This window comes from Engystomops pustulosus, chromosome 6 (assembly GCF_040894005.1).
Source record: "Engystomops pustulosus chromosome 6, aEngPut4.maternal, whole genome shotgun sequence".
In the NCBI taxonomy this organism is placed as follows: domain Eukaryota; kingdom Metazoa; phylum Chordata; class Amphibia; order Anura; family Leptodactylidae; genus Engystomops; species Engystomops pustulosus.
Window position 1 is genome coordinate 142521446 of NC_092416.1, and position 20940 is coordinate 142542385.

A 20940-nucleotide genomic window follows, 5' to 3' on the forward strand; every position below is an offset into this window, starting at 1 on the left:
GGGGCAGATTTTTCAATATTTTTCATTTTAATGTTAAAGTGTAACTAAACTTTTAACCAAATTGCATAACCGATACAGCAGATGATAATAGTATACCTTGTGATATAATTTATTAAAGTAAAATATATATATTTTGTCTCCCCTGTATGTAAGTGCATTACATGCGACACAATTTTAAAGTTAAATCCCGCAATTTGTCCGAATCCGTCGGATTTTCCCACGGCCCGTCCCCGATTTGTGTGCGATTGCAACACAATCCGACCGCGTGCAACAAAAACCCCTGTTAAATCCGACGGAAATGCGGTCCGTGGACCCTTAGTAAATGTGCCCCACTGTATGAGCCATAAGATCCATAGGGAGCATAAAACATACAAGTTCAAATCACCCCAATAAATCATTAAGAAGAGAAAAACAGAAAACGGGAATGCAAAAGCAGAAATGGTCACTGGTGGGAAGATTTACCTAATAGGGCAACAGTCAGGGATTTTGGGGCACAATTCGGTCTTTGAGTGATGCCTAGTGCAGCTGCGCCACAAAAGGGTTGCGTGCGACACATATGTCTTGCAGACATATTTTAAATACATGTACAAGCAGTTTGCACTAGAAAGAATGTGTAAAGTTAGACAGAAATCTTGTGCACGGCCCTTAGTAAATATGCCCCATTATTTTATTCAACTTTGCATTCCCGGCAAATAACATATTATGATTGTGCCCATGATCTAGAGACTGGCTTGGAAAACATATGTAGTAAAACAAAGGTGTTTTATTATCAACATGTGTACTCTTGTCAATAGCAATTATTGTGCTATATGTAAACCAGCAGTCAGTACAATGTAAGCTAAATCATTGTGTCATCTACATGTAAATCAGATTTTATAGCCATGTGCTGCTGGTAAAAATAGCTTTATTCAGAATTATTAAGACTCTGCTGTGATGAGAAGTATACACTTAATAGTTATCACAAAGTGATGGCTCTTGTATCCGAAGGCAGATAGATGTATAATATTACCCATCAGCAGTCTGTAGCTCCATAGCTGGTGATCTCAATGTCTTTGCAAACCTCACACCGAGTGCTGCTGTCTGAGCTATATGTTCCTGGATCACAAACCACTGCAAAGGAATATGTAAAATACAATTTTAGCATTAATGTATATTCAATCTAACACAGAATGACATATAATTCATATAAAACATAGACCAGGGTAGGGATTGGCGTAAATTTGCACCTAAATGGAATTTGGGTCACATCTCAAATCATGAACTCAGTCATATTGTGAAAACTAGTCTATGCAAATCATGAATTTGGCGCAAGTAGGGCCTATGTCATTTGCACTGTCCCATGTTCATTTGGTGCAATGGAAAGTCGCAAAACAGCATTTTTTGACAACTGCACTAAAACAATGCACCAAAACAATGCCAAACATAGACAAAAAAAAAACAAATGATAACCCCCCCCCCCACCCCCAGTATATCTATTTACTATGATACTAATATGGGCACTCAGTTGGCGCTGGATTCACATTTTGTTATTGTTGACTTTTAACATATTTAGCGGGTATGGCGGGAAAGCTACGGACATGCAAGCTAAACCGGTCCAAAGAATCATACTGTCAGATAGGAGCTTAAAGGGTATGTTTTGGACTAAGGCTGGTCAGTATACATCAGTTTACAGCAGGAAACACATTTTGGAATAGCAAAGTAGTAGTAGACTAGTATACATTTAGTGTAGGCCACAATAACCTATGGACCACTGCATGACATCCATCCCCGTCCTCTGCTGAAAAAATTCCTTGGGTGATATAACTCCTCATATATGGATATGTCATGTTAAAAGGGACAAACGCTTAATATCTGCCGTAGCAAATCACTTTCCGCTGACGATGTTCTCTCCTCCTCCACACAGAGGTGGGGGACTGCATACCTTGAAGACATATACCTCGCAGCCATCCAATGCAAGTGTAGGTCAAAAATCCTACAGTCATATATTTACAAATGGAAAGTGAAACCAAGATGTGAACTGAGCCTTAACGACAATTTAAGAAGTGTCTGAGCAACTCCTGTCTTTATTCTACATTGGGAATTTTTTAATAGAAGTTTCAGTTGCTGTAAATTCCACTTCTAAGTGAAAGCAAAAATATGTTCTTCAGCTCTGATGGACTTGAGTTATATATGTGTTTTATTTATGGCAATAAAAGTGAATAGCCAAATAATTCTACATTTCCACTCGGCACAATCATTTTAGCTGAGACAGAAATAAACCAGTCTAGTAAATAATGTACACATCTAGGAACCTCTCATAACTCACCAACTATTAAATATAACAAAATGGGATATATATATATATATATATATATATATATATATATATATATATTAATATCTGCAGACCAGTAGTAAACATATATATTCTGTATAACCTTGTAAAAAATAATTGAATTCTGCACTGGAGAATGGGCGACTGTTACTCACACTATGGGACTGACAGGCTTTTTGGCTGCAGCCTAGCATGAAGTTAATGAAGCTTGCATGATGTAAGGTCCATTCTGACACTTGACAATTACACACTGAAAATAGGACTAAGCATCTCGGGGCTGTATATGACCTGAGAGCACATGGTGGGGTGAAATCGTACGAGTGGTTCTCAGTCACCAGGCACATGCCCCCATTTGTCCTTCCACGGTTGCTGTTGTCTAGAGATATTTAGCTGTCAGAGATACATATTTCAAGAATATCCCGGATCTCTGTTGGATCAGTGTCACAGCTGAGCCTTGCTCCTGGCTGTTCTTTTGGGGACATAGCCAGAAACCTGATATGATTTTGGACAACATGCAGTATACGGATGCATATGTTACTGTTCAGAAAATGTGCTTATTCTCAAAAGTGCCTTACACCCACGCTCTGCTCCCAATCCATGTCAATACTTTTCAATCCAAATGTGGCTAGACACTGTCTGGAGGTTTAATTAGTTGGATGAACTTCCACTGCCCCAACGGCTTCACTGCAACAACCGAATGACAACATCTTATAAATGAGACACAAGCCGTCCAGTAAGTAGTGTTATAGTTTTAGCCATCTGAGCGGTGGATCTGATGTTTTACTATTGTGATCATCTTGAATTAGAAAACTAGTAATGTGAGGTCTGACAAGCAACCAATGATGTTTAATGAGGGAGCAGATCCACAGTCGATTCGGCATCATTACACACAGGAGGTTGTACATTGGTATAATGGTTTGGATAGTTACCTTCTCATACAAAACACCCTGAAGGCATCTCAAGGTCAAAAAGGTAATTGTTTCCTTGAAGATAACACTTACTCTAGTGACTGTTCACAAAGCATTTACCAATTAATTCATTTTGATCTATAAGGCTAAGGTGACAATTTCAACTACAAGACCAAGGAGTAGGGACCATTCATACATATAGCGCCACCATATCCTGCAGCATTAGATACAATTAAATAGAAAACCAATTTTGATATAGGGCTATATGGGTTATTTAGCATTGGTTTTGCTGAGCTTTTTGGCGTAAAGAAGTCTCAAAGAGTCACATTAGGGGAGATTTATCAGAAGTATTTGAGGTACAACAACTTGCCCATGGAAACCAACCAGAGCTCAGCTTTCATCTTATAAAATTAAAACTGACCTCTGATTGGTTGCCATGAGCAACTAGAACAGTTCTTCACTCAGACACTCATGATAAATCTTCCCCAAGTTTTTTGCGACTTTTCACTGCTAAAAAGTCACACTGTACTATTTCCCCCAATTCACTATTCTGATGTAAATTTAGAGCCACTGCTAATGCAGTACCATGCAAAGCCAGATTCATGACGTGCATAGTCACTCCTGTCCCCTGCTGGTGTATGTGCTGGGACATTTTTTTATGTAGTTTGGGACTTTTTGAAAAAAAATCCCAGACAGCAAGTAGAGCATAAGAATATTTCTCAAAGGGTCAAAGCCACTTTAATGAATCTGACAGGAAGCACAGCTCCAGAAACAGACATAGAACTGTCCTAATGATAAATAACCCCCACTGTTCATTTTAGTACATACTTGTATAATTTTGAAGCATACATTAATAGATTTCTGTACTGTGCTCTTTTATAGAAATTTACAAATAAATTGACCAAAAGGTGTTACCATTTCCTATTGTGAAATCCAGATTTCTAAGAAAGATCTCACGGTTATGGAGGAAACCAAAGGCCATGCTCACACATAAAAACCATGTTAGCGTAATAGTAAAAGTAAAAACAATTCAAACTGTGTGAACATGGCCTTCCTGGTTTATAAGTGGAAAGAGAGGAATAGGATGTTGGAATTTTACATTCCTGATCCTTAATCCAATTCAGGGACAAGCCACTGTCAGTCACTATCCATCAGCTGCTCGTTCCTCTCTTCCTATTAAAATACTGCAAAAATACATATGTCTGGCAGTTAAGAAATATAAGTAAGAGTAGTCCAAGCCTCTTTACTCAATAAAGTCACAGGTGGAGGATAGAGAAGAAGAAGGATACATGCAGGTCCCAGAGGCAAGACCAATAGTTGATTAAAATATAGGTAATTCATGCAGCCGTCCCTTGACCAAAAAAATTGTACACTATTGCTAATAACAGAATCAATAGTATCTGCTTCTTTGGTACACAACACAAAATACGATTTGAATATAACTTTTAAAAAAGTTGTTGCATGTATGTCAACAGTATTTCTCTTGTGTCTTTGCCCATGTGTAGTCCATGTGTAATCAGTTTTTGCAGATTCCCAAAAAAACCCCAGAAGTCTGGGAAATGAAGGGAGGGCAGAGCTGCAAAAAAGGCCAAGAATAGGACCAGCTCAGAGTTTTTTCTCAGGGGCACTAAGCTCAAACACAGGTATAAGGAATCCTCAGCTGTGTGTATGGGCCCGTAGCAATACAGGGAGCTGTGAGACAGCAGCAGAAAAAAAGCTGTATCACCTAAGGAATATACAATCACATGCATGGGGGCTAAAGCTTAACATTGTTTTAAACCAAGTTTCCTAAACAAATAAAATGGTCATCAAATTTAAAATTAAAATTAATTTTTAAGAATATTTTCCTGTATGCAGGTGCCAATAACCACCACTCCAGCAACAGTAGTAATGGTAAAAGAAGTAGTCACCATTTCTCTGCCTAAGTCTAGGCAACAAATTATTTTAATTGCTGGGCTAAGTCAATATGCCTGACAAAGCGGAGATTACATTATTCCTTCATGGCCGTATAATCAATTCACACTGCGTGCGTGGCAGAGGAGACAATAAGATATGAAAGTTATTTCCGATCTTTCCTGCAGCTCTTGATATCTGGTCTTCAGAAGGAAGGAGACTAGGGGGAGAGAGCCTGAGGGGTTTATACAGAATATAAAACACTTACTCAAATCACAGAAAGAAAATCTCTACTGGATTATGAAGAGGAGATGTACACTTACATTATAGTGAGCCTCAGTTTCGGGAGAGGTCACCTTTCACCATGCTTCGAGAATTATCATCAGCAATGTAAATATCTTTTGACTGTTTTAGGGAAGATGAAAGCCTTTATCCTTAAAGGCAACGGCTTCTGGATTTTCTCAGACTTCATAAATGATAAAACAACCTAATATGAGGTGTAGCAGTCATGTTCCCTACAGGCTGGATGACAGTATAATGTATAAATATCCATAACATATCCTTAGTCATACTCAGCATTAAAGGGGCATTCCCTAAGGATTTGTCATAAATACATGATGGGTGCGGTGCCACCATTGGTTCCCACATCTATCTGATATTCCATCGATAGGTCACAAATACGAGAGCTATTTTTTCTTTGGTGGGATTGGATCTGAGGGATTAGATTTCCCTCCCTATATGTTTCAATGACCTTTGAGCACTTAAAACCATAACCATGTTAAACATTAATAATAATAATCTTTATTTATAGAGCGCCTTCAAATTCTGTAGTGCTTTAAAAATCATAGGGGACATATACAAATATAATATTACATTACAGAGTACAAAGAGTCATATGGAACAATAGGAGTGAGGGCCCTGTTCACAAGAGCTTACAGTCTATAAGATTCGCTAATTGATCTCACAGGATTGGGAAGAACCATCAAACTCTTCCTAGGAAAACTCCATTGGTCCAGTCATTACAATGGGGGTCATTTACTAAGGGCCCGAATCGCTATTTTTCGTCGGGTTTCCCAAATATTACTGATTTGCGCCGTTTTTCCCTGAATTGCCCCGGGTTTTTGGCTCACGCGTTTGGATTGTGGCTTATCGGCGCCGGCATGCATGCGACGGAAATCGAGGGTGTGGCCGTCGGAAAACCCGACGGATTCGGAAAAACTGCGGAATTTTTTTTTTTTAAACTGTCGCTTGACACGCGCTTACCTGCACCCAGGATAGGATCGTGAACTCCGGCGGACTTCAGCGCAGCAGCGACACTTGGTGGACATCGGTTGCACTACTTTAGTGAATCCTGGCAGAACCCGAATCCTGGATCGCGACAGGACTGGGTAAGTAAATGTGCCCCAATATTTTCCTTATCAAAGTTTGCTTACTGCTTAATACAGTATCCTTACAAAAGTAAGTACTCCCCTCACAGTTTTGGAAATATTTGATTATATCTTTTCATGGAACAACACTGAAGATATGAAACTTTGATACAGTGTAAAATAGTAAATGTATAACTTGAATAAAAGTAAAGTCTAAACCACTAACAACAAGTGTCTTGTCTTGTCTGGTTGGGCTGGGTTCACATCACATTTGTTCACATTTGTCATACATTGTAAGTACAGGTCAGGAAAAGGGGGGAGGAGGGTGTACATTGGCAGCAGCTGGTGATTGGCTGCTGTTGATGAAGAGGGTGTTTCCCTTATATGTACAGTGACATAATCAGCTCCTCCCTCCTGCTAAGTGATGTCTCCACTCGGTGGGGATGTGGGAAAAGATGCAATACGCTACATCCGCTCCCCATAGGAGGCTGCAGGATAAAAAGAAGTAGTTTGCTTTCTCTTTCTATCCTGCAATTTTGGACAGACAAAACATTTAGGCCCCTTCCACACTAGCGTTGCATTTCACGTCAGGGTGCAATGCGTGAAAAACTGACGTTTTTGGCTGCGTTTTTGTTCCATTTTTCCTTGGAGTAATTAGCGTTTTTGCGTTTTTCACGAGCGTGTTGTTAGCGTTTTTTTGCGTTTTCGGCGCGTTTTTCACGCGCGATTCAATGGGAGACTCGAGCATTTTTCAAAGGGACCATGGTTTGGGATTAAAATGTGTTATTTAATTGAAAAATAATGTCTTCTGATAAGTTGCAAACATCTGCGATCTATTCTTCACTGTTCCCGCGCGTATATTATCTCCCGACAAGTTAGCAGATGTGAAGAACAGTGAAGAATAGAATAAAAACATTGAACACAGTGAACACAGGATCATTTAAGAGAAAAACACAGTGCAGAACACAGTGCAGAATAGATTACAGATGTTCGGCACATCTGCTTACTTGTCGGGAGATACGCGCGGAACGGTGCGCACAAAATAGCATGTGAAGAACAATATATATGTGTGTGAAGAACACATTGCAGATGTTTCCATGCATCTGCAATGTCTTCTTCACACATATATATTGTTCTTCACATGCTATTTTGGGCGCACCGTTCCGCGCGTATCTCCCGACAAGTAAGCAGATGTGCCGAACATCTGTAATCTATTCTGCACTGTGTTCTGCACTGTGTTTTTCTCTTAAATGATCCTGTGTTCACTGTGTTCAATGTTTTTATTCTATTCTTCACTGTTCTTCATTGTGTTTTTTTAATTAAATGCTCGATCGCGAGCAGGGGAAATAATGTTATTCTGGTCACCTAGCAACCCTTACGTTTAAAACGCATTGCACTCGCATTGCACTTGCAATGATTGCGAGTGCAATGCGTTCTTGATGCATCTCCATAGACTTGAATGGGGCGTGAAAAACGCTAATGAAGAAAGACCCATTGAATACAATGGGACAGAGTGCAATGCAAGTTCTGCGCGTCAAATGCACATGCAGAACTCGCCAGTGTGGAAGGGGCTTTAGGCCATAACTATGCCTCTGTCTGCCACTTTTTTGTTTAATGTATATGCAAATAATGAGATGTGACCTTTGTGTTACAAGATCTCCAGTGTGTTACAATATCTCAAGACAACCTTTGGATATGATGCTGTGCACCTGCCCTCAACTTCTTTGCTGTATGGTCTTGGCCACTGTACTGCAGCTTCGTTTCGGGATGTTGGCAATCATATAAAACCCCTAGCAGCTTCTCAGAGAGATCTTTGCCGTATTGAACTTCAAGTGACTAGTATGAGAGAGTGTGAGAGTGATAAGACCAAAAGTAATGCATTTGCTCCCTATTCACACCTGCGATCTTGAAACACTAATGAGTCACATGACAACAATGAGGGAATAATTCTAATTGTGCATAAATAGGCCATTTTCTTTTAGGGGTGTACTCACTTTTGTGTCCAACCATTCTGACATTAATGTGTGGAGTTATTCACTCATGCACATTAGTAAGGATCTACTTGATTTCACATGTATCTACCATGTGCAGGGCAACCTATATTATGGCGTAAGTATAAACATAAATTATAGGCAAATCAAGGAGTATAGTGCAGCTGGCCTTGCATTAGCTAATAAATACACCACCGCTCCCAAGATGACTATAGTAAGTATTAAGTAACCAAATGGATAGCAAAATTATAGTCCTAGCCTGGACCTGTAATCTATTTAAGATCAGCAAACAGGGATCCCCTTACATCTAATATATAAAGCTATGTATGAATCTGCACCATCGCATTTACAATCACCAAATTTTTCACAGCCGCTCTCTGTGACTTAGGGAACGTCACAGACTAGGTTTAGAGCCAAAATTTTCACCCTTCGTTTCCAAAATACACTTATTAACCACCATATACAGGAGCCATGTTCTGCTGCAGTGGCAGTTAGAAGCTGAGCCATGATTGGTTGGTATTTGCCTGGTCATTAATATGAGCTCTGAGCTTTGATTGGTTACTATAGGAAATGAATATAAGACAGCTCATGTGTGAGGTAAGATGGATAGGTGGAGATTTATCTTTATCTAAATGTCTGATAACTGTTCCAGTTGCCCATGGAAATTAATTCGAGATCAACTATAATTTTATAAACAGCTATGGGAAAAATGAAACGAGCTCTGATTCTGCTCTCAGGCACTTCTGATAAATCCCCCTATGGACAAAGTGACAGTCAGAGACAAATACAGAGACGGTCAGAGGCTGTCACAGCCAGAGACAGTCAGACAGTTGGAGACAGAGACAGACAGAAACAGTCAGAGACATAGACAGTCACAGACAGAGACAAACAGAGACAGAGATGGTCAGAGACCATTGGAGACAGAGACAGAGATAGAGAGACATTCTATTTTATTATGGCTAAGAACAGTTATGTACTATCCCGGGCAATTGCCGGGAGCTACAGCTAGTTAATTATTAAAGTGAGATTTAATTAATAGGACCTCCTCACATGAAAGGAAGTGAGATTACATCTCAAAAATAGCACAATATCTAGAGAGGGTTACTAAGAAATAGTAAACTTTAGAGAGTGATTATCAAAAAATACAGATCATGTACATAATCAGCCAAAAAACTTACCAAGATAGAAATTCAAACTGAAAACAGTGATGCAAAAGCTATCATTTTAAACACAACTAGTGCACCAAACCACCCTGTTTTATTTTCTTAATTGATTAAAAAAGGCTATTTTTTATTAAGTAAAAATATGGGTTAAGGTTGTTGGTGTCATATTTTGAGCTTGGATATGTTCAGCGTTGTCTCATGAAAAGATATAAAAAAATATTTCCAAAAATGTAAGAGGTGTATTCACTTCTGTTAGATACTGTATACCTTATCCTTCGTTATCATTAGAATGAAAAATTGACATCACCTGTGGTGTGAGGCAAGTACACACACAGCACCCTCGATGCAGCACCTGGCAAGTGGCACTTTGTTTCATAGTCCACTGCAAACATTTTATTGCTCAATGTTTGTACAAGTCTGTACAGTTTTGCAGTGAAACAATGCAGCCGATAACAAGTAACAAGCAGTGAAGAATAGATTGTTAGGGGGGTGTACAAAGCTGCACATAAGGCACCACATCATGTCCACTACTGACGCCTATACCTTCCATGCTGTAACATCACTGTGTATGTGTAGAGGTGTTACACAACCTTACTAGATCATCTGGCAGAATGCCGCCTCCTTCCACAGTTGCTTTGCATATTTGGTCACCAATGAGACGCTAGTGTTTATCATCGCAGTGTATGTGCATGTGTATTATTTAGTATGATTTACACTGTATGACTTATGAATTAATAGGAAAGTGTTGTTACACTTTGTACCATGTAAGTAAATACTTCACTTAGTTACATTTCTGTTTTGTGAGGGAGAAGAATGTTATTATTACCGCAGCAGCCGGGACAGTCGCGGTGTGTGACCTCATTTTTCCCAAAGCCTGGGCGGCAGATGTCAACACGTATGATATCCAGACTGTGCTCTATATAATTTATCTCGGGGATATTCACAAACTCCTCTTTCAGCACGAGAGACTGCATTCTGAAGAATTCCACAATGAAGGTTTTGGCCTGCAGCATGGAGAAGTGATCAAAATGATTAGGAGGTAAAACCAAAAGACTCTCTCCTTATTGTAATATATTCAGAGAGCATAAACTGTGAAAAAAGCTTTTATTTCTGGACTAAAACTATCCATTTAGAGGAAGCAAATCATTTTACAAAGTGCCTTAAAGGTGTTGTCAGGTTTAGAAAAACTATTTTCAAACATTCAAACACTGTGATGGCATTGCAGCTGAGATGACTATGTGCTGCCCTTAACCCCATTACAGCATAGGAGGACCCATCAAACAAAGAGTAGAGCCTCATAGAGTTGAGACGTAACGTTTATATTATGTTTTATATTATTCTGTCAATGTCTCTTGTGTTTTGTGGAACAGGTCTCATTTTTCTATTAGCACAATTTTTAGGTACATAGATATCAATGAGGGAAAAAGAAAAACAGCTATTTTGTCCTTGAGGTTTCAGATAAATAACGTGAATCATTTTACTCTGGGTTAGGATGATTAGAGTAATACCAAATTGACCCTCCACAATAAAAAAACAGGGCAGTTCTGGACACCTTCAAGTGTTTGTGGGACTAGAATTGACACATTCACATCAATTCTGTAGGAATGTATCAAATTTTAATCCCCTAGTGTTGTTTACCCATAAAGATTGTGAAGAGTGTGGGTGGGGACTCTCTAAGCAGACACTTCATAAATTCCTCTGTGCTGTGAGTTGATGTGTGCTGACAATGTGCCTACATTATCAGGGTACAGGGTTTATCTACACTTTCACTTAGATTTTGCACATGCACTTCTATCTGACACATAGAGAAAGAGAGATGAGACAGATCAGAGATGAGAGATCCATGAGATGGATATAACACACAACGCAACACTTCAGCCCTGCTACATCTCATCTTTAACACAGAGTGTTAGCTTTGATACATCTCAGCAATAACACACAAGTGTCTGTGAGTGAGCTCTTAATGTAACGGAGAAGGAAAGGACTGGATGCAGAGAGCACTGCAGTGTGCAGATAGGTGAAGTTATTCATGAGATGAATCAGTCCTGCCCAACCATAGTCTGAAGATTAACATTTGGATCCCGGGGCAACTGAAATTGTGTACACCAGGACTGATAGAGACAGGTCGGACTTATATCTGTTAAATGCTGTATTTTTAAAAAATAACATTTAATTAGAGAATATGTCATTTTGTTATCCTGAGTATATTAAAGAATCATGTCTTTGTGGAAATAATCCTTTAATCTATTAGCATCTGAAGAATTTGGGTTGTTGCATATGTTAATAATGGTGGTAGGGATTCTGTTCCCATAATGCAAACAATTATAGGAAATGTGATGTCATACAAGTCTTTAGAATAATCCTTGTTGAGTGTGAACTATTGAAAAAAGGATATCACTATCTACTTCTTAAGAAATGAACTTTATGGGGCAGATTTATCAATCTGTCTGAAAGTCAGAATATTTCTAGTTGCCCATGGCAACCAATCACAGCTCCCCTTTAAAATATTCATGAGCACTGGTAAAATGAAAGCTGAGCCGCGATTGGTTGCCAAGGGCAACTAGAAATATTCTGACTTTCAGACAGCTTGATAAATCTGCCCCAATGACTCTTTATATGGAACTTCTTGTGCCTTCCTCTTTCAATATTTTTCCAGGCTGCGAATATTACCGTGATATACCGTAAATTTTACAAAATATCAATAAAATGATTCTTTGGAACGTAAGAAAATACAAATAAGGGTATATGGCTAGGTGTGACTCATAAAAAAGAAGTGAGATAGATAGAGGCATGAGTAAATGTATACAGGGACTGCTTTGTCACTAGGAGACATCTATAAAGTCTTATTAGTCTGTTGTTTTTATCTTGTCTTTTTGTCGATTATGCAGTAAATTTATGAGCTCCATGACTAATGTCACTTCAGTGCACGGTATTGACCCGGATGCAGATTGAGAGATGATTATATTGACTGTTACAAAGTCACCTATTGCTACAAGTTATTCTATGGGCAAGTTAAATTGGCATTGAATGTTTACTTACAGCATATACAATAATAAGCAGCAATTATAAGAGTTCTGTCATGTTCCTAAAATTATTGTTGTGGAAAACATAAAATCATTAAGCAAAAAAAGCTCATTGTGGGACACAGTATTTATCTAATAAGATATACCGGTAGCTGGATATGTCTGATGGTCAGTCATACCTTTTCCATGCGTATATTTGTCTCCTTTTGACAGTAGTAAGAACTGATGGAACATTCTTTATCCCAGCCACGGGAGAAAGGACTGACTGCAGAGAAACATTAAATTGGTATATAAAGTTAGGGCTGAATTAACAACATATGAATAATAACAGAAGCCGAGTAAATACCTCAAAGAACGCCTTCTTAAAAGGAACCTGTCATCAGAGACCCTTTTTTTTAATTACCCATGCCCCCACAGACATTAATCATCATAACTCCCAACAGTTTTTATAATATTTCTGCCATTTATTGTGGAAAATAAATTAGATCAAAGTTTTACCTGGCTCCCTGCCAGCACGTTCCGCGTGGTTTCAGCAAGCAGCAGGTTAGCTTGTCACACTGCATTTAAAAAAAACCCTCCCTTTCACTCCTGCCCCTTCCCTCCTCTTCTTTCTGTGCTCGCTTACCGCAGCAAGCAAAACCCTTGTGCGGTCAACACTTTCTTCTGCACAGCGCAGATACAGTGGAAATGGTCGGACCGTCCTCAATGCTATCTGTGCATCTCACTATGACGCATGTGCAGATTGCAGTGTAGATGGTCCGGCTGTTTCTACTTTATCTGGTGCTGACCACGCAAGGGTAAGTTTTGCTTGCTGCGGTCAGCGAGCACAGGAAAAGAGGAGGGAGGGGCACGCGTGAACCTGCTGCTTACTGCAACCACGTCCAGGGGATAAGCGGACCATGCTGGCAGGGAGCCAGGTAAAACTTTAATCTAATTTATCTTTTTCACAATAAATGGCAGAAATTTTATGAAAACTGTTGGGGAAAAGATGCTGAACGTCTGTGGGGATGGCAATTTAAAAAAAGGTCTCTAATGACAGGTTTCATTTAAGGGCCTTTAAGGATGCCAACAGTAGAACAATTAGGAAAGATGTTACTTGTAAATAACATGTACAGTATATGTTGGTTAAATTGTTTATCTAAGCTTTTACAATTGATGACCTATTGTTATGATACGCCATGAATATTAGCTTAAAGGGGTTATGCCACGAAACAATTGACTGCAAAAAGCTGTCAAAGAGGTTAAAATATTTCAAAAATCTATTTGTAATGGTTACCTTGAATTAAAGATTCCTTTCTATTTGTTATTATGATGCTTGTTCAGCCTCTATTCTGCTCCACACAGAAGCAGATGTGGGAGGGGCCAGGCACATGCACAGCACTGACAGAGGCAACTCACTGGCCTCACCTCAGCGCTACAGAGCGCTCAGCCTTCAGAGTCTCCTTCCACCTGCTGTGCTCAAATAGTCCCTGCATTTACTGATCCAATAGAAGTCCAATAGAAATGTGTCATACGCCCCATGTTAAAAGTGCACCAAAAAAAGTTGGTGCAGTCTGTCAAAGCAGTGCAGGGGGCACCAGATTCATGAAGAACGTGCGCCAGAAATCCTGAATCTGGCGCCCCCTGCACACTACACAGGACACTGCACATAGTACACATGTACTATGTATTCTCACAGCATCGTGGTCGGTCAGGCTGACATGCATGGATGTATAGATAAATAGGTGACAGCTTCTCACATGTTACTTTAGCTACTTCCCTGCTAGTCAGGAACAAGGGCCCCTTTGCAGGACAGCAGGGTAGCATGGAGGGACAGTGAATGGTGGAGAGTACAGGAGGACTGCAGGACAGCAGGGTAGCATGGAGGGACAGTGAATGGTGGAGAGTACAGGAGGACTGCAGGACAGCAGGGTAGCATGGAGGGACAGTGAATGGTGGAGAGTACAGGAGGAGGACTGGATCAGGAGAGCAGGGTAACATGGAGGGACAGTGCATGGAGGAGAGTACAGGAGGAGGACTGCATCAGGAGAGGTCAGAGCTCAGCCTGTTACTTGTGTTATCTCTGCAGCCTCCTGTGTGACCTGACTAATGGTGGAGGGAGGAAGGGCTGCTGCATTGCTATGATCCATGTTAGGGGGGACTCCTCTGTGCAGCAGATAGTCATGTATGTCTGCAGTTACCTTGTATCTGCTGCTGGAAGCAACTGTGGAGCAGTGGAAATCACCTCATTCACTGGTGTAGATGGCTGAGCTCTCTGCCCCCATGTCTCACTTCCTATTGGCTGCAGTGTGTCAGGTGATCTCTCAGTGTGGAGTGATCTGTAGTGCAGAGCAGCTGGTGGAATGTTTGTGCGCAGACTCGGCCAGATCAGCTGTTGCTCAGGACGGGACACAGCTACCACTAGAGGGCGCCAGCAACCAGGACAAAAGGAGTTATCTCAGTAAGCCTGCAGATTTTGTAATAAGTGTAAATGGTGAAAGTACTTGTCACAATGCATTGGACCCAATTACAGCCATGTGCTATGGTGACAAAACCCCTTTAAAGGAGGTCTGACACTTGGCACCACACTCTCTAAAACTACTCCTTACATATGTCTGCACATTGGTTCTTTCTGCAGAACGACATGAATTTCCATTTTTTACTCCCCACCTTTAAAAACCCATAACTTTTTTTATTTATCAACGCAAAGAGCTGTATGATGGCTTGTTTTCTGCATAATAAATCAAGTGATTTACTGGGAAGTGGGGAAAAAATTCCAAATTCAATGAAAATGGTGAAAAAATGCACTGGCACAGTTCTCTTGTGGGGTTGCATTTTACCGCTTTTAATGTCAGTCCCAAATGACATGTCTACTTCATTCTTTGGATCGGTGCAATCATAGGGATACCAAATTTGTAAAGGTTTTATAATGTTTTCCTACATTTACAAAAATTAAAACCTGTACAAAAAAAAAAATTCTTAATTTTGCCATCTTTTGGCGCTAATAACTTTTTCATACTTCCATGTACGGAGCTCTGGGTGTTGTCATTTTCTATGACATTTTCCATGGTACCATTTATAGGACTGTGCAGCCTTTTGATCACTTTTTATTGAATTTGTTATATCTTTGATTTTCGACTTTGGGCGCCTTTTTTTCTGTTAAACACTGTGAAAAACCTTTATTATATTCTGATAGATTGGACATCTTGGGACATGGTGATACCTTACATGTTTATGAGTTTTACTGTTTATTTGTATTTATAAGACTTCTAGGACAAGTGGGGTGATTTGCATTTTTAGTTTTTTTTCAATATAATTTTTTGTAACTTTTTTTAAACTTATTTTACTATTTTTCAGTCCCCCAGGGTACTTTAACCCTGGCATGGGTGCCGGAGAGAGGGCACTTGGAGCAGATGAGACTCAAGAGACATATTCATGGTTGCCTGAGACTGCAGAAGGAGCAAGGAGATGTGGACAGGGCTGGTTATCATTTGAGTGCCTACTACAAGCTCCTAAATTCTTCCTGTCTTCCTGGACAGATGCTACCATGCTAATTCAAATGCCCCTCCTTCTTTGAATGTATTGGTGTCCTCAGAACGGTTACATGATTTAAAGTTGAGGCAGAGCAGTTAAAAATGAGTTACTGCTTAAATTGCCATGTTGGCACTTTATGATAAAAACAGGGCCCATAGTCAGCATTAGCTATCATCTTTACATGTCTGGATAAGCCCTTTCAGACATTAAAGTGCACCACTGGTATTCTCATCTGAGGTTTCACCACAGACACATTTTTTAAGCCATTAAGTAGTCATCATAAGAAATTCTGCTAGACAGCACAAGATTCTGTGCAAACAACTGTATTTTTATTATGGTTTTCCGGAATAGGTCATAAGTAGTTAAATGAGGTTTGATGCTTGGCACTTCCGGTCATACACTACAGTCAAAGTTGGAAGAATACTAATAATCTCCGACACTAGTGATCAGTCAAAGTAATAAAACTTTGCTAATTGTAATAATAAAATCTCACACATGTCTCCATAGTAACAGACTACATACTGCAGTCAAACCTGTCTAGGTCTACAGACATACTCACTTTCCATCTAGTAAATAAATCTTATAAACTACAATACATTCTGTATATTAGCAGTAGTTGGAAACAGATGGAATAGAGTATACCCGAAGACTAAGACTACACAGGATTTCTTCTTCTTACTTGTGTACAAAGATCTACTGGTAACTCCAGACAAAATTAAAAAAGAGTATTAATATCTCTGAACGTTAATGACAAATTTTATGGTGGTCAATTAGTGTCCCTTTTAATACTACTAAGACATCTAAATTCTGTATGAGGGATTAGGCTCACTCTCTCACGCTTTTCGCCCCCCCCTGTGCTGTGATTGTGGAAACAAATTACAGTATATACTGTGGTAAAAAAATCTGAAAATAGCCATAAGCTTCTGTTTCCAGTCCTTTAAAGGACACCTGTCATCAGGTCTCTGTCACTAGTCCTGTCACCACCACCTGTTTGAGCAGTTCAGAAGGATCCATCACAGCCTTAATTTAGTCAATTCATACATTAATCATTATAAAATCATCTTTTCTTTATTATGTAAATGAGGCTGGTCACATGGTCAGAGGAAGTGCTGTCACCCCTGTTACCCCTCCTCTCTCCTCTCCCTGCTCATGTTTGTGTGTAATGTATAGTAAAGCATTGCTAGTGTCTGTGCTTTACCTGCTGACATGCTCTCTCTTCTAATACACATGTGAGAGACTCAGACATCAGCTACACATTATAATGAAGATGATTATTAGTAATAAAAATTTGGGGTGTGGCCAGGGCGTGATTAGGGGAAATCAACGTGGCCTGACGGGTTCTCTTTAATTAGAATCACCTTTAGGCTACATTCACACTGCCGTTGCCCGCCCGTACCGTACAGTAGCGGGCAACGGCAGTGCACGGGTACGGGTACGCCGCACGTGTGCTGCACCGTACCGCTCCCGTAGGGCGCAGTGCGCCCATTGACGTGTATGGAGGACGTATATCGGCCGTATATACGTCGGCCGTAAATACGTCCTGCATACGTTAGTGTGAATGTAGCCTTAGTCATATCAAGCCATAAACTGACCCTTTTTTAGTGTAAATGTTAATTCCCCTTTAGAGCCAGACAGGATCTGCCAGGGAGGAATGTTTTACTTGGTGTCTAAAAACCCCTAGGAGATTTCTGTTTGTCAAAGGTTGTAGGGAAGTCTGTTTGTACAGAAAGTGTGAGCATTGACACCTCTTCCAGACACAGATCAAAAGATGAAAAAGTTTGTGTGCTTCTTTCCCGTCGTAAAAAACACAAAAGAAAATTATATTTGTCCCAAATTTGGACATATCTCATGATTAGAAGTTTGGGTTAAGGGGAGGATTCAAATTAGTGAATCCAGGGGAACCCCTCTGTCAGTCTTGGGAAACCCATCATCGCTAGAAGGCTGCCCGAATTGTCTTTGCTGCGTTTCCCAGAGGAATTTTAACTAATTTGAACTATTTTATTCTAACTATACCATAGTTAGGTTATTTGTTTTTTTATACCATTTTATTTTCATAACTTTTTGTATGTATATTGCTTGTACTCTTTTTTTCTGACAAGTTTATGCTTTTATAAGTGTATTGTACCTGCACGTATATTAAAGTTTGACCTTAATAAGCAAGCCTCTGCTTGTAGCCTTAGGGAACCTACGGATTTACGTTACCAGGCTCTTATAGCATAGCATATTTAGTGATTGCATGTTCTGTGTGAATTACCAGTGTGCGTTGACTGTGTGGATGAGGTGCCTATGGCCTTCTTAGTTTAAGTAATTTGTGGGTGGTGGCAGTGTATCTAGGTGCTGACAGGGCTTGGGAGTAGATTTAGTGTAAAAAATGCCATCTTGCATAGGTTGGCTGTGCTTTATGGTGTAAATTGCATGACTCCTTAGTATAATAATAATAATAATAATTCTTTATTTATATAGCGCCTAGAGATTAAACAGCGCTGCATAGAAATTGCAAAATCGGAGTGTGGGAGGAAACCAGAGGACCCAGAGGAAACCCATGCACACACAGAGAGAACATACAAACTCTTTTCAGATCTTGACCTGGGTGGGACTAATTTCAAGAGATAGTGAACCTCATGATTGAACTCAAGAGTGGGGTTCATCAAAACTATGTTATTTAAGTACCTGACCAATACATTTGTTATTTGTTCTGTATGGTGAATCATGTAAAATCTTACAAACACAATGCCAGAATTGCATTTTTTGCATTTGGAATCAATGGAATCAAACATGTTATGGGTCCTTGAAGGAGAAGACACCAAACATTTTTTATTGATGAGCATATGTGCACTTTGTCTGTGTAGTGTGCAGAGTGTGCCAGATTCAGGATTTCTGGTGCATGTTCTGCATGAATTTGGCGCCCTCTACACTGCCCCGACAGGGTGCACCTTTAATATAGGGCGACACACTTCTGTTGGACTCTGCATGTTAAATCTGACACACAGCCCAACTGGGCACCGAAATGCCCCCTTCAGTATAGAAATTTGTGTCACGTGAAGCAGAGTGCAGCTGTGACACAAAATGGTCGTGTGCAACACAAATGTGGTGTGGGCCCTTCTTAAATATCTGTACAAGCAGCTGGCACCTAAAAGATTGTACAAAGTTCGACAAAAAACTTTGTAAATGTTCTTCATTGTGTCAGGTCAAGGTGGTATTCTAAACTAAGCTAACAACTAAGAGGTGTGAAGTAAGACTACACAGTCTACAAGTAAACCAGATTTATCATTCAGTATAAGACTCTTTGATAAACCAGGTAGTTTAACACTGTCCATCTAAGGCTGCATTCACACTGCCGCAAGGGTGACGTATATACGGCCGATATACGTCCCCCATAGACGGCAATGGGCGCACGGCGCCCTACGGGATCGGTACGGTGCCGCTCCGTACCCCGGAAAAAGATAGGACATGTCCGATCTTTCTCCGTAGTACGGCGCCGTGCACCATATGTTCCTATGGAGAGGGGCGGGGGTGAGCTGCGCGCCGTTGCCCGCCGTGCTATGGTACCGTGGGCAACAACAGTGTGAATGTAGCCTAACTTTGTACTGGTTGGGGCATTTATTAACGCCTTTTTGCTATTTGCAACTTTTTCTCCTTCTTTTGTGTAAAGTCTTCACTTATTGGGGGAGATTGGGGGGGGGGGACGCAATTGCGCCACAATTCTGTTGGTTTTGCACCAAAACACTGTCTAAAATGCCTTGCACTACAGTTATCAAGCGTGGTCTCAGAGATATGGGCGTGGCCTCTTGAGAAAGGGGCGTGGTTTGCGGGAAGTCGTCCGTGTGCCCAAAATTCCGACGCATTTTAGACCAACTGAAAGTAGGTCAAATGTAGGAACCAACAGTCTTATACTGAACCAGAATTCATCATCACAGAAGACTAGTGTTTTCCACCTAGAAACCGGTCTCCTGTTGGAGTTAATTGTAGCGAGTCCTTCCAATTCCATGTGCATGATTAATGATGAGGCCTGTACCTTGGGGTATCAGGACTGTTGTGATCGCTGGTCTTCATACATACCCCATTGTTAACCTGCTGACAGATATAAAATCTATTGAAGAGAGATTAGTTAAAAGACAACTTTCCTGTGCTGCTCACTATATAGAAGAGATACACATGTTGGAAAACCTGAATGCTCCACTGAGCAGGTGACACAAGTAATTTTAAGGAGAAAATATAACAAGGTGGACAGCGGTAGAAGGGTTTATCAAAACCTCATGCCACATCAGGTTTACTGTTCTGCCAATCATCCACTTCTACACAGCTGTAAAATGTTTACACATTTTAAAATTCACCTAATGACACCCCCTCGCACTAGAGAAGTAGAAACAAGACCAAATAGCCTTATTTTTATACTTCCTTTTCAACCCCTTAAATGTTTGGGAGACATTTACTGAAAGTTCTATCTTAAAACACAAATTTGGAATACATTGAATTCAAGCTTAGAGCAATAGAAGAGGCTGGGTGGAGCAAGTTAAATATCACATCAAAAAAGCCATCAACCTTAAAGGAAACCTACCACTTGTAAATGGTCATTATGACCCACACTAATTATTTTATTAGCAAAGTTTATTAGCAAAGGTTATTAGCAAAGTTAATAATCTAGAGTTATAATCCATCCATTTTGTTATTTGTTTAACCAAAATATGTGCCTACAACAGCTCAGCTACTCTTATGTGCAGGTTAATGTGGGTCATAATGACCATTTACAAGTGGTAGGTTTCCTTTA

The 20940-nt window shown here is 40.0% G+C and overlaps 1 protein-coding gene across 6 annotated transcripts in view; it reads right to left on the bottom strand.

Annotated features, from left to right (window-relative positions):
- Positions 1–886: 886 nt before the first annotated feature.
- The window catches only part of ZPBP2 (zona pellucida binding protein 2), a 54503-nt gene continuing 34449 nt past the window's right edge, over positions 887–20940 (bottom strand). For all 6 annotated transcript variants that reach the window (XM_072111481.1, XM_072111484.1, XM_072111483.1 and 3 more), the window contains 3 exons: positions 12839–12924; positions 10463–10640; positions 887–1110 (listed from right to left, as the gene is read on the bottom strand). In XM_072111481.1, the coding sequence (XP_071967582.1) occupies positions 1013–1110; positions 10463–10640; positions 12839–12924 (362 nt within the window). In that variant the 3' untranslated portion in view covers positions 887–1012. The remainder of the gene's footprint in view (positions 1111–10462; positions 10641–12838; positions 12925–20940) is intronic.